Source organism: Enhydra lutris, unplaced genomic scaffold, assembly GCF_002288905.1.
Source record: "Enhydra lutris kenyoni isolate GAN:26980312 unplaced genomic scaffold, ASM228890v2 scaffoldscaffold30, whole genome shotgun sequence".
NCBI lineage: Eukaryota > Metazoa > Chordata > Mammalia > Carnivora > Mustelidae > Enhydra > Enhydra lutris.
In genome coordinates, this window is record NW_019154114.1 from 21,875,037 (window position 1) to 21,890,363 (window position 15,327).

Genomic DNA, 15,327 nt, shown 5'->3' on the forward strand with positions numbered 1-15,327 from the left:
TTCCCTGACTACAGGTCGTAAACGTCGAGTCAGGTGCAGACCTGTGATGGACACTGGAGGCCCAAAGGCCGCTTGGCTTCCAGGCTGGCTTCTGGTCCTCACGTGTCACCCCTGGAGGGTGGCTGTGGGCCGTGTCCCCATGTGCCCTGGCCTCCATCTGTCTTCGCTGGAGGGCCTGCTCTGGCTGGCCTCAGCCTGACTCGGCCTCGGTGGGGCTCCTGCTTCGTGTTTATGGGGGACTCCTCTGGGCATGTCTGCTCACCCTGGCCCAGAGCCCCCCACCCCAGGCCATAGCTGGTAGGTCCACGCTGGGCTCATTGGAGTCTCTTCCCTGGGGACTTGAAATGTGGGGAGCTGTGTCTTACATGATGCTGGCCTGCGGGCCCTGGACCCAAGACAGACTCTCTCCCCAAGGGGGCAGAGGGCATGGGAGCTCTTGTCGCTGCTGCCCTGCCTCCTGGGCCCAAGCCCTCTTCCCAGTCGCCTTGCTCTGCGATCTCACCACTCTGGCCCCGCGTAATCCCTCAGCCCCACCCAGCTGCTGCTGCCCTGCCTCCCGGAGCTCCCTGCTGCCACACTGCCTCCATTCCAGAGTTCACACAGCCACGCACACTGACAGTGGGCGCAACCTCTGCGCCGCTGTTTCCAGGAAGCCTCCCTGATTGCTCCTCCTTCCGCCAGGACTCCCCCTCAGTCTCCCTGGGCAGGTCACGGTGCCTCAAGGGCAGCATCTGTGTCTGCACTGAGGACAGGGCCTTGGCCCAAGGCTGGCTGGGTGAGGATGGAAGTACGGCCATTCTGAAACATGAGGCTGCCGGGTCTTCTGCCTCCTGGGGGTCCGAGGCCCCATGGAGGGCCTGCAGCCCGGGCCCTTCCCTCCACTTCCACGTGGGAGGCAGAACACCAAGGTGGCTGTGTCCAAGCCAAGAGCTGGCTGGACTCAGGCTGGGCCCCCGCCAGCCTCCGTCTGAGCTCAGATCTCTGCAATGGAAAAACGCCGTCAGCCTGCTCTCTGCTGGGACCGCTGACACACCAGGCCCAGCTGGGGCTCCCGCCAGCCGCCTGGTAGGGGTACAGACTCGCCCCCATGCTGGCCTTTCCAATGACACCTTTCAAAATACATCATGTTCCAAGCCTGGGCCCAAGTATTAATAACAGCCTTTCCTCCCAGGGGCTGCCAGCACACCAGGAATGCCAAGCCCTGGGCATCCGAATCTGGCTAGGACCTGCCCTGGGAGCGGGGACACTCTGGCCGTGACACCCTGGCTCCTTGGGGTCAAGGTGTCCCTTCCCTCAGTGTCCTCCCTTGGGAGGGTCTTGGGGAAGGTGCCGGGCACAGCCACAAGCCTGGGTATCCCTGGGGCCCAAGGTCATCCAGATCACCTTGAGGACCCAGATCTTGAAAGTTCACTCTGCTTGGCAAGAGCACAGGAGGCTGTGGGTGAACTGAGCCGGGGTGTCCATCGCCATGCACACCCCAACTTACGTCACCCATCTGTCCAGCATCCCCATAGGGCAGGGCCTTGTCTCTTGCCTGGCACCGGGAAAGCCCTCCGTACAGAGATGGTGAGCGGCCCCACGAGACGCGGCTTCCCTGCGGTCACCAGGAACCAAGGAGAGGCATAGCCCCGTGATGGCAAACGTTGGCTTTATTATATGACGCAGATAATGGGTGTGACCTGAATCCGGACGTCCCACAGCACCCAGCACCCAGGCCATACACGCACATCAGGGGACACGCGACGGGGATGGCATGCCATGGGTCCCATAGCACTGAGGAAAACCCGTCACAGGAAAACGAACCAACACTCGTTCCAACTCTTTCCGGGGAGTTAAAAAAAAAAAAAAAGAAGAGGGAAAATCCATCCAATCCCCATGAGCCTGTTCCCAGGACCTGACACCCTGGAGGCTAGCCTGGCTGGGCCCCATCATCCTGATGGACAGCAAGGGTGTCCATGGCCTCTGTCCTAATATTTTAAAAACGGGCTCCAATTTGAGTCCCGACGTTGTTTCACAAGGGGTCTTTGGGGTGGCACTCCAAGAACCAGTCAAGTTGAAACAAAAGGCACAGAAAGCATGCAAAATGGAGTTTTCCAGAACTGTGGGGGCCCAGACAGGTGCCGTGGCAGACGCTGGGCTCCCCAGGCCTTAACCATGAGTGGGTGGATGGTGGAGCAGATACGTTCCCTTAGACCTGCGCCTCATGTTCTGCTTTCTCCTCCAATCCTGCCGGAGGGACCATCATCTGGGGGCCTTGCTCCCAGCCCCATTTTGGAAAATATCCCGTGTGGCATGGAGCCTGGGGCCAGGAAGTGCTGGGCCTCCAGTGTCCCAGAGAACACCCCCCGCCATCAACCACATTCAGCTTGGGCAGGGGCTGTCCCTGCAGCTCTCTGGAGCTCCGAAGGGCTCATTTCCAGAGTCTGCTGGCCCAGGATGGAAGACGGGAGTGGGAAAGAGGCACAGCAAGCCATGAACACCCAGGTAGAAGAGCTCCAGGGGCACTGGTCTCTTTCTCCCCACTCCTCCTCCTTTCCTGAGGACACCTCCTCCAGGCAGTGACCGTTGGATACAAGGACAGGACACCCACAATGTTGGGGTCTTGCCAGGGAATGTGCTCACCCTGACTGGTGGCCCTGGTCATGGGGCCCCTGAGCAGGTGTGTGGGCCATCTCCCAATGAGTGCTCCTGGCGCATGGCCACCACACTTGCCAGACAGTCTCAGACTGGCCAAACCTGTTGCTAGGACATTGGTCCAGTCTATTCACAATGCCTGGAGCAGGCTTGGACCAATGGTTGAGGAGCTGGGGGAGGCCAGTTGAGTCCACAAGCAGATTCCTTTAGGGCAGTTGAGGTCATGGAAACATCCAAATTGCCCTTGTAGTTTTGGAACCCAGGTGATGCTACTCTGGGTTCAATGGATGGAGAGGCAGACATGATGGATGGACTGAGGCATAGTTGTGTGGGTTAGATTGGAAAACAGATGGATGTATATGCGTCTGGTGTGTATTGGGGTGGATGGTGGAGAGACAGGTGATTAGGAGAAAGTTTGAATGGGAGACAGTGGAATCAAGTGGCAGCTGAGATAGAGTAATGGATGGACAGATCGATGGGTGGGTGTTTGGCTGAATGCGTAAGTTGGTGGGTGGGTGGGTGAACAGATGAGTGGATGGGTGTTTGGGTGGATGGATGGATGGACGGATGGATGATGAGTGAATGTATGGATGGACGGGTAGATGGATGGGTGGGTGGGTCGGTGGGTGGATAATTGGATGGGTGGATGACTGGGTGCGTGGATGGATGGATGGATGGGAGGATGGACATGGGGCAGTCCCTGGCCTGGGCATCTGTCTCCCCTTGTCCTGCCCCTGACCCTTCTGGACATGGGTGTGTGGATGGACAGGTGAATGGATGAATGGATAGTAGATGGACAGATGGATAGGTAGATGAATGATGGACAGGTGGATGGATGGATGGATGGTAGATGGATGGATTGGTACATGGATGATGGATGGATGGATGGATCGACAGGTGGATGGACAAAAAGCATGGATATGTGGATGGATGGATATGTGGATGGATGGATGGACAGGTGGATGGATGGATCAGTGCATGGATGGATCAGTGCATGGATGGATGGGTAGGTGGATGGATGGATGGATGATAGATGGATGGATTTGTGCATGGATGATGGATGGATGGTTGGATGGATGGATGGATCGACAGATGGATGGACAAAAAGGATGGATGGGTGGGTGGATGGATGGGTGGGTGAATAGGTGGTTGGGTGGATGGATGGATCAGTCCATGGGTGGATGGGTGGGTGAGTGGATGGATGGCCAGATAGATGACTGGTCAGAAGGGTTAGCTGATGTAATAAAAGAACTGAGAAACAATTGTAGTCTGGCTGGGGGGATGGGCAGAATAACGACCAGCATGCTGGCTATAGTGGGCTAGAACAGGCAGGACAGGTGGATAACAGTGAAGGGCCTTTGATGTCATTTTGAAGATATGTTTGAGAAAATTGGCAAACAGAAATTTGGGCCTGTCCTGATCCCTTTCTACCATGTCATTGAGATGAAAGCAAATCAATACCTCCTAGCCCCTGGCCTGTCCGTCTCCCTCTGCTGCTGAACCTCTAGACGCCCTGATGAGTAGCTCCCCCTGTGGAGCGCATGGGGCAGTCCCTGGCCTGGGCATCTGCCTCCTCTCATCCTGTCCCTGACCCTTCTGGACCTCCAAGACTGTCTCCCAGTTTTCCTCTTTGCCCCTGGTAACACCCAAGGCTTCCCTTTGGTCGTGATGAGCTGTAGGGATGGGGACCCTCTATTCTGGTGGAGTCCGGGGTAGCCCAGCCTGTTCACACGTGGAGTAGGAGGCACTAATCTTTGTAGGGACACCCCCCCACCACCAAGATACCACCTGGGGATGGTGACATGTCCTAATGGGTCCACGGCAAGATGGGAAACAAGGAGATAGAGGAGTGGGTGGGAAAGGTTGAGGGGGTCAAACACTGGGAGGTGGGAGGGCCTAGGGGTGCCAGCCTCCTTCTCGTTGTCCCCCCTGCCCCGTCTGCGCACTGTATGCGCCTGGGCTTGGGACGAGGGAGCTCCGGCTGCTGCCTGGCTGGCTGCCTCGCTCTGCCTTGCTGTGGTAGCCTGGGGCTCAGAATGGGAGATGAACCCTTTGAGCTTGATTTAGGGGGAGGGAGGCTCCATGAGCACCAGCGTCTCACTGAAGCTTTGAGTCACCTGTGTGTCTAACCCTGGCGCTGGCTGGTGAGAAGGAGACTGGCCAGTGGTTTACAAGTTTAGGAGGTAGCAAGGCACGAGGGTCTCTGAGCAGAGAGCAGGAGCCTAGACCCCCTTCTGCAGACCTCCTCTTTGCCTAAGAAAGGCAGGCGCACACTCCAGCCCATCTCCTAATGGCAGAAACTCTGCCACAGCCCCTCCCCAAAGCTATTGATTCTGTGTTTGGTGCTGCTGTGAGGTCTTTGGCCGAATGGGGCCTGAGCACATGACGGACAGGAACACCAGCTCCCAAAACCTGGACCAGGCCCCCGCGCCCTGGGTGGGAGGAGCTTTGGGCATTGGCAGACACAGAGCTTCCCGGGACAGCTCCCGGTGGCTGGCGCGAAGCTTCAGCTTCCTCCCTGCAGGCCCCCTGCCCCAGCTGCTGTGCTCTCAGCCCGCAGGGTCTCCACTGTTGGTCCGGTAGGCTCTCCATGCTGGGCTCCTGCAGTCCCCTGGGAGCTGGCTTCTTGATATGCGGGACATGGGTGGGGGAACAACACTGGGAAGACGGCCTTTCAGAGCGGGCTGGAGAGGGACCTGTTCCCAACAGCGACGGTGGGAGGGGCTGCCCCATCTCAGACCCCCGGGCCAGCTGACACACTACATTCCCTGGTGCACCTGCTTGACCCTGAGGGGGGCCTTTTGAGGAGCGGGGAGACAGGCTGGCAGCGCAAGCCAGCGGGCCCCAGGGGAGGGCTCCTGCACGCCTCGCCTCGGACCAGCAGCCTCAGCCTAGTCCTGACGTCGGGGACCTGGATCATCTGGGTCTCAGCCCTGCTCACCCAGACCCCCAGGTTACCCAGGGCAGACGCATTCTGGACACAACCTTGGGGAACCGAGTCCAAAAGCACCTGCCTCCAAGGTACACCACCCACACAGCTGTTTTCATAGGTTCGGCACTTGCCAGAGAGAAAGACGGAAGCCTGGACGCACGGCAGGCGGGTCCAGAGTCTCATCGAGAGCCCAAATCCCACACCGGTCCTTGCTTTTCCGAAACCCATGGAAGCGGACCTTTGACAGGTGCCTGGCCCCGTGGCTCGAGCCCGGGGACATTTCCGGAGAAGGTAGGCCTGTCTCGACTTCGAGACTCGGGTTTACCATCAGGCAGGACTCGGGAAGGCCCATGGCTGTGGCTCCTGGATGGAACCCGTCCTCCCAGGACCGAACGATGAACTCCTACAGCTCTGGGAGAGATCACAGCGATCACACAAACCCACTGCTCCCCGCAGGACCACAGTTCCGATTTCTTTGAAAATCTATTTTCTGAGATTTCTGTGCTCCGGCGGTTTCTCTGTTTTTATTTGGCAAACATCCCTTCTCTGTTATCACCACCATGAACATCATGATTTGGACCTCTTCGAGAACTATATACATTCACATTAGCATATACTAGGACTTCCTGCCTCTCGGCGGGGCCCCCAAGAGCCCCAGTTTCAGTAGCTGGTCACTCCCCATACTGCGGTCCTGGGAACCCCTCCCAGCGATGCGAGAAAACGCCAGACCGCGAGCCGCCGCAGGTCCACCTAAGGAGTCCCCGCACGAGGGCTTCCCTACTCTCTTACGTCCTCTGAGAGGGTGGGGGCAGCTGAGTGGGGTGAGGAGATGGGGCTGGGGGCCCCACAGCGGCACAGAAACGCGGGGCTCCCTGCGGCCAACCCAGCCTCCAGCAGGCCAGCAAGGGCATTCTCGTTTGCAACTTTCCTATTTCTGCGACAGGGTGCAGAGCAGAGAGTGGGGACAGCAGACCCCAGGGCCGGGGTGGCAGCGGGCAGTCTCGTGGGGTGCGAGGGGAGGTAGAGGAGGAGAGATGGAGAAGCAGCGTTTCCAAGGCCCAGATGCCGTCTCCTCGAGCTTTCAGAAGCAGTCAAGGATCAACCCAAAAGATTGTCACAGTTTGGTTTCAGAGTTATTCTCTCCTGGGAAGGACACGTTAGCGCTTTCCCACGCGTGGAAAACATGCAGCGTGATAAAGATTCATGGAGAGCGCGGGGACAGACGGGGTGGCCCCTGCACGCACGTGGGCAGGGCGCCCTCCACCGCGGCAGAGAAACCCAAGGGACCTCTCGTTGAGCGAAACCCTCTAGACCCGGCGGTCCCCACACTCCAGACATGGGGTCAAAGCAAGAGAACAGGACGACACCTGAACAAATCCAAGAGTAGAGTAAGACCGTGGACAAAATACTTTGGCAGTGACAAAACCATTTTGGACTTTGATGTCTTGTGTTTGTTTTTTGGGTTTCCTTTGGAGCAGAGGTGTGTCCGGCGTCCTTGGCTAGCTAGCTGGCAAGGTAGCTTACAGGAATGGTTCCTTTCCTTTCCTTTTTTTTTTTTTTAAAAAAACTTTTTGGATTTCTACTTAAAGCCAAAGAGTTTAACGTTAAAGGAAAAAAAAAAAACTCTGAAAAATGTTTCTTGAGTTGGAAATTGGAATCGTTCTTACCGTCTTCACCGCATTGGCCCCACACCCTGGGAAGAGCTCCTGGGCCATGGCGGCTCCGACCTCCCACTGGAACATGTCCATTTTCTGTTTCCCTTTTTAATCATGAAGGGGACAAAACCCCCGTTTCCTTTGTCTACTTCTCAGTAGGTCTATTCCACAAACCCCCCAAAATTCTTCACTGAAAATACAAGCCACCAAACAGATTTCATCTTCAAGAGAAAGAGTACAAGGGTCACAGAGACAGAGACACGGGAGAGCGCGAGTGGGCGGCGGCCAGGCCGCTCTGTTGCGGGGGGTCTCTGAGGACACGCGGTCGTGCTGAGACCGCCAGGTCGCTGAGGAAGTTGCGTTGATGCAGTCTTTGTTGGTTCTGTTTTCTTTTGGAGAGAAGCAGTAGCAGCAGTGGCTCCAGGGCCCAGGGGGGCTGGGGCCGGGCGGGGCCAGAGGGCTCGGCATCCGTGGGCCCCGGCCGGGCTGGGGACCCTTGGGCAGGGAGCGGGGGCGGGTCAGCGGGGCGCTGCGTCCAGGGGCCCAGGCGGGCCAGGCGAGCCGGGGCGGGAGGGCCCCGCAGAGCTGGCCTCGCTGGGGCTGGCGGCGCCCGTGGGCAGGCAGGGGCCCAGGCTGGCCGTGGCGTCGGGCGGTGCGGGCCCCGGGTCGGCCACGGCGGCCGAGGGGCCCTGCAGGCTCTGGCCGCACACGTGGTGGTGCTTCTCCCAGTCTCGGTGCTGGCAGAAGGCGCCACAGTAGCGCGCCGCGTTGCAGCCGCTGCACGTCTCGCTAGCCTTGCGCCCGCAGTTCCAGCAGCTCTGGGTGGGGAGGGGGACACGGTCAGGGGATGGCTACGGGGCGGACGCTGGGCCCCGTCCACCCAGGTGCCTGGCCCGGCCAACGGGGACGGCACACACCGCAAACTCACGCACTTGGTCCGGCCACGGCATCACAGAGTGAGAAGAGGACGGCCCTGACCAGTGACTCGCCACAGCTCGTGGGTGGCCTTCAGCAGCCACAGCCATGACCACGGCCACCTGGCTAGGCCGTTCTGGGGATCAGGCTTGCACTACCGGGGCAAACAATTCTAGCCAGCTGCGGTCAGGTTCACGTGGCATTTACAGGACTGTGGGTCCTCAGGAGGGAAGGCAGTCACACCCTGTCCTCTCTTCCAGGAAGCCCTCCCAGGTTAGCTGGGCTCCAACCCCAGAACATAGCGCCCTGGCTGGGTAAAGACTGCCAGGCTCCAGTGTGGGGTGCACGGCCAGGCCTGCCTCAGGCCATCGGGCATCTGCTCCCTTTCTGTGGGATGAGCCCTAACTTCAGCCGTGCACGTGAGCACAAGGTGGGCAGGGATACCAGCAGGGACCCGAGCTGGCAGCCAGGCCGAGGGTGGGGGAGCCCATGCCTGCCCCAGGAGGAAGGCCCAGCGTCTAGTCGGCCCCCAGAGCCTCTTGGGCCTCCGCGCTTGCTCCGCTCGGCCGCACCGTCCTCACTCAGCCCGGCGTGCCCCTGCCTCCGTCCTCGCCGCCCCTTCCTCGCGGGGGCACTGCTCCCCCAGGTCCCTGCCTGGCTTGCTCTCACCTCCCCCAGGACTCTGCTCACACGTCCCTGCCCCGGCCCCGAGCAGTCCGCCTGCTCTACCCGCCTGCTCCTCCCGAGCTCAGTGTCTGCGGAAGCAGCCGCTGCAGACGCACGAGTTGACCCTCGGGGCCCGTCCACACACACGCACACACCAGGGCTCTGGAGGTGTGTCCCTTCCAAAGGGCAGTTCCAGGAGCCCGCTGGACAAGCTGTCTCCCTTCCCCTGACTCCTCTGACACGAGAGCCCTTTCTGGACGAGGACAAGAGGTACCCCGGCCCTTGCTCTCCTGGACCCCGCCCAGCCCCTGATACCCAGGCACAAGCATGATGCTGGCGCTCACGCCCCTGCTGGGCACACACGTGGGCTGCAGCTGGGGAGGCGCTCCTTGTGCACCTGCGGTCTCCACTCGCCTGGCGCCCCTGCTGTCACTGGTTAGCCGGAGCATGGGCGTCGGCCGGCCTAGGTTTGAATCCTGGCCCAGAGGCCTCCGGCGTGGCCTAGAGCAAGCCACCTAGCCCTGGAGCCTTCAGTGTCCGCATCCGCGCAATGGTGAGCCCCAGCTGCCCAAGGTCCTGAGGCTGGGAGGTGACACGGTGAGGGTTCGGGCCCTGGACCTGGAGGCTGGGGCTGGGGTGGGGGGCCGGCGGGCAGCCGTACCTCGCTGGAGTCCTCTTGCTGGTTGACTACAGTCAGGGCGTCCTCCGATGCCTGCCGCCGGGCTTCGGCCAAGGCACGCTCCATCTTGGCACGCTCCGTGCTGATGAGCTCGTGGGCCTTCCGCTCCGCGTCCGACACGGCTTTCTGCAGCTCGGACATGGCCTGCCGCTTCACTTCATTCACCGCCTCCTCTGCAAACGACACGCGGGCTGTCCACACGCCGCCAGGCCCCGCCGGGCCTCCTTGCGTTGTGTGCACCTGCGACCAGCACGCGTGTGGCAGACTGGTGTGGGAGCGTCTCCCAAGCCTGGCCCTTCGCTGCTGTTCCCAAACCTCAGAGTGTGGTGGCACTGCCCTGGGGGGCGTGGCCAAGCCCACCCTGACGTGGACCCCATGGGCATGAGAGAATGAACCCTGGAACCTCGGAACCCACGAGTTCCAAGCGACGCTGCTGCTGCTGGTGCCGGCACCCACCTTGAGAACCAGAGCTATACTGGTCTGCCCCGGGACGGTCTGCTTCTCCTGGGCTGTGCTGAAGCAGTCCAGGGTTGCCCGCTCCAGGGCTCTGCCTTGCTGTCACTCCGGAAGGCCTCTGTCACCCCCCATGCTGCCTCCGGCCTGCTCCCGCCTGAAGACAAGCTCGCCTGGAGCTGCGGCGTGAGCTCAGCTGTCTGGCTGAGCCCAGAGTGTCTGTTTGGGTTTCACGGTGCCTCCAGCCCTGGCAATGACCCACGGCCGCTCAGGCCTGCCTCGGTTTACCTGGCAGTGCTCTTCCTGCAGTGGTGTGCGGGGATGTGGGCAGGGATGAGCAGGGCTCAAGGAGCCTTCCGTGCGAGCCTTTGCACGCTGGGTGTGGTGGGCTGCCAGCGGAGCTCGCGAGAGCTGCCCGCCCCCAGGTCACCCCGGGAGTGCCGTGCAGCTGTCGTCAAGGGTCTCCCAGGGGCAGATGGAGGCAGAGGGGACAGGCCAAGGGACATGAGGACCCCCTCCCACTGTCCAGGCCTGGGCCTCCCCCATCTTGCTCCAGGCAGCTGCTACCCGTCTGTGGCCTCTCGGTCTCTGAGTCTGGGGAGGGGACACTCCCCTCTCTCCACTCTCAAGATTCTGAGACTCTCTCCCTCTGCCTTACACTTCCACTTGAATCCATTCATGAACCAAAGCATCTCAGGGACCCTGCTGCTTTTCTCCCCGGGCGCCCCCCAAGGGAGCCCCCGCCCCCCTCTTTTTTCCTCAAGCTGCCTTCTGGCTCCTACTTCTGCCCGGCCCTCCCCATAGTGTGTCCCCATGTGCAGGGAGTGTCCCTGGCACGGGACTCTGTGCCACACCCAGAAGGCCGCAGGCACCCCAGCTCTTTGTCTCCCCTACGTGTGTCTGTGCACACGCGTGTGTGTGCAAGCCCCAGGGACCCAGTCGGTTCTGCTGAGCGGCACACTCGTTTGCCTGAAGGAGGCAGGTGGCCACCGTCCTACACTGACTACTAAGTGCGCCCTGAGCCTTCCCGCAGGGTCCGCAGAGCCCTGTGCGCCCCACGCTGACGGAAGCCCTTGCAGATGGTAGGGCACGGAGGGCACGCCGGGTGCCCCCACCGCCCCCCGCCCCCCCCCGCCCCCCCCGTACTCACCAGCCTTCCTCCATATCTCCTCGGGCATGTAGCCAGAGAGGGTCGGAGGCATGAACTCCCGGTGGGCGTCTGCAACACAGGGACGCGAGTGTCACACACCGAACGGGCCACCCCCGGCCGGGTAAGGGGAACACAGTGTGTGTCCCTGCAGGGGGTCTCCTGGCACGCCCCTGGGTCGGAACCCTGTATCCGCTGCAGGGGGGGGCAGGGCACTGCCAGGAAGGAGGACACTCTGGGGCCCCTTGGCCTCGGCTGGGACCTGGGCCTCACTTGGTCTCCATCGTCACCTTCCCTGAGTCAGGGCTTCCAGGGCTTTGGGCCGTATCCTTATACCGTAGTGCCAGAATGGGGGTACCGGTCCTTGACGCCCCTGCCGTGCACCCCTGCCCCCCGTGGTGCCCCCTCGCACGCACCTAGCAGAGACCCCTGTGCACCCGGGGAGCTGTTGAGGGCCCGGGCGGGGGTAGGTGCGGGGCCCTTCTTGGCATCCTCGCTGTCACTGCGGCGGCGGACCCAGTGGCTGAGCTCCTCCCGGTCGGCTTCTTGGCACTGGCGCAGCACCGTGAGCGAGCGCCGTGTCTTCTCGGCCATGTCCATGATGCAGTTCAGAAGCTGTGGGCGGGCAGGCGGGGGCGGGGAGCGTGTGGGGCTGGGGGGGCTGCTCGTGGGGGACGGCCACGGAACTTCTACGCCCTGGGCCTGGGCCAGCCTGCCGGCCACGAGGGCCCGCCCCAGTGTGCTCCTGGCCACGGTGTGAAAACTGCCCCCTGCGGCCTGGAAAGGCGCTGGCCTGGGGTGGGGGTGGCGGCTGCTCTTTCAACGCTCCAGGCTGTGCTCTGCCAGGTGAGAGCAGATGGGCCAGAGCTGCTCTGGGGACCACACCTGCCTGGGCTCCCTTCCCACAAAGGAAGCAGGGGAGGGATGACCCTGAACACAGTGTGGAAAGGGTCCCAACCCCCCAAGCCCCTTTCTCCCAGAGGCAGAGGTGCTCCGTAGGGGTGGAGATGCGAAGGTTCTGAGGGGCTGACCGGCCCAGGCAGGTAGGCGCATAGCAAAGCCGGCCCACAGGGAGCCTGTCCCCGCCCCCCGCCCCCCCCGCCCCCCCCCCCGCAGCCCCAGGGCCCCACGGGCTGGGCGGAGCCCCAGGAGTCTCCGGGCGCTGGGCCTGGACACTCACGTTGTTGACATGCTTCCACTCCTCCGCCCACTCCCGCTCCGTGAGCCTGTGGTCGATCACCTCCTCCTGTCGGGACCCCTGCGCCGCTACAAGGTGCGCGGACGCTCAGTCCAGACCCCCGTCCCAGGCCCCCGTGTCCCGCAGACCCCGCCCCTCATGCCCGGCAATGGTCTTTTCTGTGTCCCTTGCCCAGCCCCATGCCTTCCAGGCCCCGCCCTGTGCTTCCAAGCTCCGCCCCTCACCCCAGGATCTGTCCTTGGGCTCGGCTTTGCCCGCCTAAAGGAAGTGGAGAGGGTGAGGAGGAGGACCCTGAACACGGACCCTCTGTCCACTGCCTTTGGGGGGAGGTCAAGAACAGGCCTGGCCTCTACTCCATGTTTGGGAGGAAGAGACGGGTCCCCATCCCTCAGTCCAGGCTGGGCCACCCCTCCCCCACCTCCCTGTCTCGAAACCAAGCGTATCTCCCTTTCCCTGCTGCAGCTGCCCATGAAGCTGCCTCAGGCCCCACTTTGATGTCCTTGTCCCTCCTCCAAACTGTCAGGGGTCACTGGCCGGTGCCCGGCTCCAGCCCGGCTCCAGCCCACGCTGCCCTACGCCCTGGCAGCCAGCTGGACTCCTACACACCCCTCAAAGCCCAGGTCCCAGGCCCCCTCCTCAACAGCCCCGAGCCCTTGGGAATTCATTCAGCCCCACAGGGATCTGCATGGGAAATGGTCCTGGCTGCTGCCCACTTCATTCTGTCCTGGGCAGGGCTGCTGAGTCTCCTGGGTCAAAGTCCAGTGGGACAAGAGGCTGGGCTCTGGCCCATCCGCTGGGTCCAAGGGGGCCCCCTGGGAGACAGGGAGGTCTGGGAAACCCTTGTTCTCCACAAGCCCCCAGGCCCCTTCTCCTCAGCGCTCCGTGTGCATTTCCCTACCCTGCTGACCTTCCAGGGTGTGAGAAGGCTCTCCGGAGGGTCACGGGCGGGGAGGGCCCCCCAAGGTGGCTTCTACCGTCGCTCCCATCCGACAGACGAGAACACCGAGGCTGGCTCAGGGGGTGTGACTGCCCAAGGTCCCCCAAGCTCAGCCCGAGCCTCAAGTGTGCCCTCAGCTACTGGCCGGCAGAGCTCCAGCGACTAAAACAACGGAGTGTCCTCCCTGCCTCCCAGCGGGGGTGAGACACAACCCTGAACCAACGCAGCAGTGCCTGCCTGTCCTCGTGCTGTTCCTGACAGCTCAGAGGCTCTGGGCCGCACACTGCTTTGGGTGCTCCCATCTCGGGGCCCCGAGCCTATGCCCGGTAACCCAGGGCTGGCCGGGGCTGCCCGGCCTGGGCTCTCATTGTTTAGGCCTTTTCCAGTCCCTGAGGGTCCTCTAGCCTCCCCAAACCTGAAATGCCTCTTCAAAGTGCTGCGGGAATGAGAGTGAGAGGTGGCGGCCCCAGCCTGCCGTCCACCACCCGGCCCTGCCACCCGAGGAACCAGGGCCTGTGCCCACACCCCAACCAAAATAGTGGCTGAGATGTGCCTGACAGCTGGAGTTTATTTTTGCATTAGCAGAAGCGGGTGGGAATTAGCACCTGCCCGACTGGCTGTGGGGGGCAAGACGCTGTCACCTGCTGCCCGGGCCCTGGAAGCTTCCGCAGGGTGGGGGTGGGGAGATGGCCTTGTACAGGGCGAGGCCTCTGCTGACCCTGCCTCTGGGCCCCCCAAGGGCGCCCTGGGACTCTCTGGGGCAGCTGTTTCCAGGCTGTTCCCCAGGACGCTGGGGGCCCTGGGGTGTGGGCTGGTTCTCTTCATCTCTTAGTCCTCAACACAGAGGGGGTCAGAAGGTCAGGCAGGTAGGACGAGAAGGCTTTGGGCACATGCACTGGGTTTTCTGGGTCTCCTCATCTGTGATGTGGGCCTGCCCTCCGGTCAGTGCCAGGCCTTCCCCTGGGCCAGGCCCTGTGTGAGGTCTCCTCACGCCGCCCGGAGGGGTGGGACGCCTGCAGGCTGACAGAGGACGAGACTGAGCCCGGGAGGTCAGAGGACGCATGGGGGCTGCAGGGTGGGAGCTGGTGCCTCTCCGAGGCTCCCTCTGTCCCCCGAGAGCGGACTCCTGCACGTCCCTCCCTCACGCACTGGGATCTGGTATGTGGGCCTCACTCTCCCACTCAGAGAGCTGGACACGCCCTGTGTCGTCAGTGGTACTCAGAGAGGGCTCGTGAGTCTTGGGGGGCATTTGCTTTCTCTCGGGATCCTGGGCCCAGAGTGTGGGAGTCCCTGGAAGCGGGCTCACACGCCCAGCCTGCCTAACAGGGTCTCCTGCTGGCTGGCCGGGGCCCCAGCCTCCTGCTGACCCGCGGGACCCACAACCCCCAGGCAGCACATCCTGTGTGTGGACCTGGCCAGCGGCCAACGACCTTCTAGGTTCCCATAGAGGGACTGCCTGGTCCCAGGGGGCAGGCAGCTCTGCAACCACACCCCTTCCCGCCAGGGGAGGGAGGCCCCCCCCACCCATCAGGGATGTCAGACCCCCAAGACAGAGGACTGGGAAAGATGGCCCTCGCTAAGGCCAGGGGCACGCCCCACTCCAATCCTCCCCCACACCTGTTTCCTCAGCATCCTTCCTGGACAGACAAGGCCCAGAGACATCTGCCTATCTCTCACCTCGGCTCTGTGTCACTCCCCAGCCCGTGCAGGCCCACATGGGCCACCCGTGCTCCGCTCACCAAGCTGCCGATGGCGCTCCCGCAGCTCCTGGGGGTCAGGGTGGCGGTAGGAGTCGCGGAAGTGGTGGGCCATGGCCATGTCCTCCAGGCGGTAGTGCGGGGGCGGCGTGGGGTGAGGCAGCCCGTTGCTGGGGCTATAGCGCTGGGCGGGGCTCAGGGTGCACGGCCGTTTGCTGAGGTGGTCGGGGTGCAGCGGGTCACGGTCTGACCCATTGTCTTTGGTCCTGACCCAAAGAGCAGGTGAGGTCACAGACCACGAACCGTGGGCAGAAGCCCGGGCAGGAGGGGTGATAGAGAGACAGGCACGGGCAGGGAGAAGGAGAAAGAGCCACAGGGCAGAGACAGATGCACAAGGAGAGAGACAAGGCCCAG

General features: G+C 62.2%; 1 protein-coding gene across 4 annotated transcripts in view; it reads right to left on the minus strand.

Moving 5' to 3' along the window:
• Window positions 1-6,074: 6,074 nt before the first annotated feature.
• Window positions 6,075-15,327, minus strand: part of LOC111152941 (CBFA2/RUNX1 translocation partner 3) — a 77,187-nt gene continuing 67,934 nt past the window's right edge. For all 4 annotated transcript variants that reach the window (XM_022511687.1, XM_022511686.1, XM_022511689.1 and 1 more), the window contains 6 exons: window positions 14,956-15,179; window positions 12,262-12,347; window positions 11,498-11,696; window positions 11,085-11,153; window positions 9,464-9,654; window positions 6,075-8,039 (listed from right to left, as the gene is read on the minus strand). In XM_022511687.1, coding sequence (XP_022367395.1) covers window positions 7,740-8,039; window positions 9,464-9,654; window positions 11,085-11,153; window positions 11,498-11,696; window positions 12,262-12,347; window positions 14,956-15,179 — 1,069 coding nt within the window. In that variant the 3' untranslated portion in view covers window positions 6,075-7,739. The remainder of the gene's footprint in view (window positions 8,040-9,463; window positions 9,655-11,084; window positions 11,154-11,497; window positions 11,697-12,261; window positions 12,348-14,955; window positions 15,180-15,327) is intronic.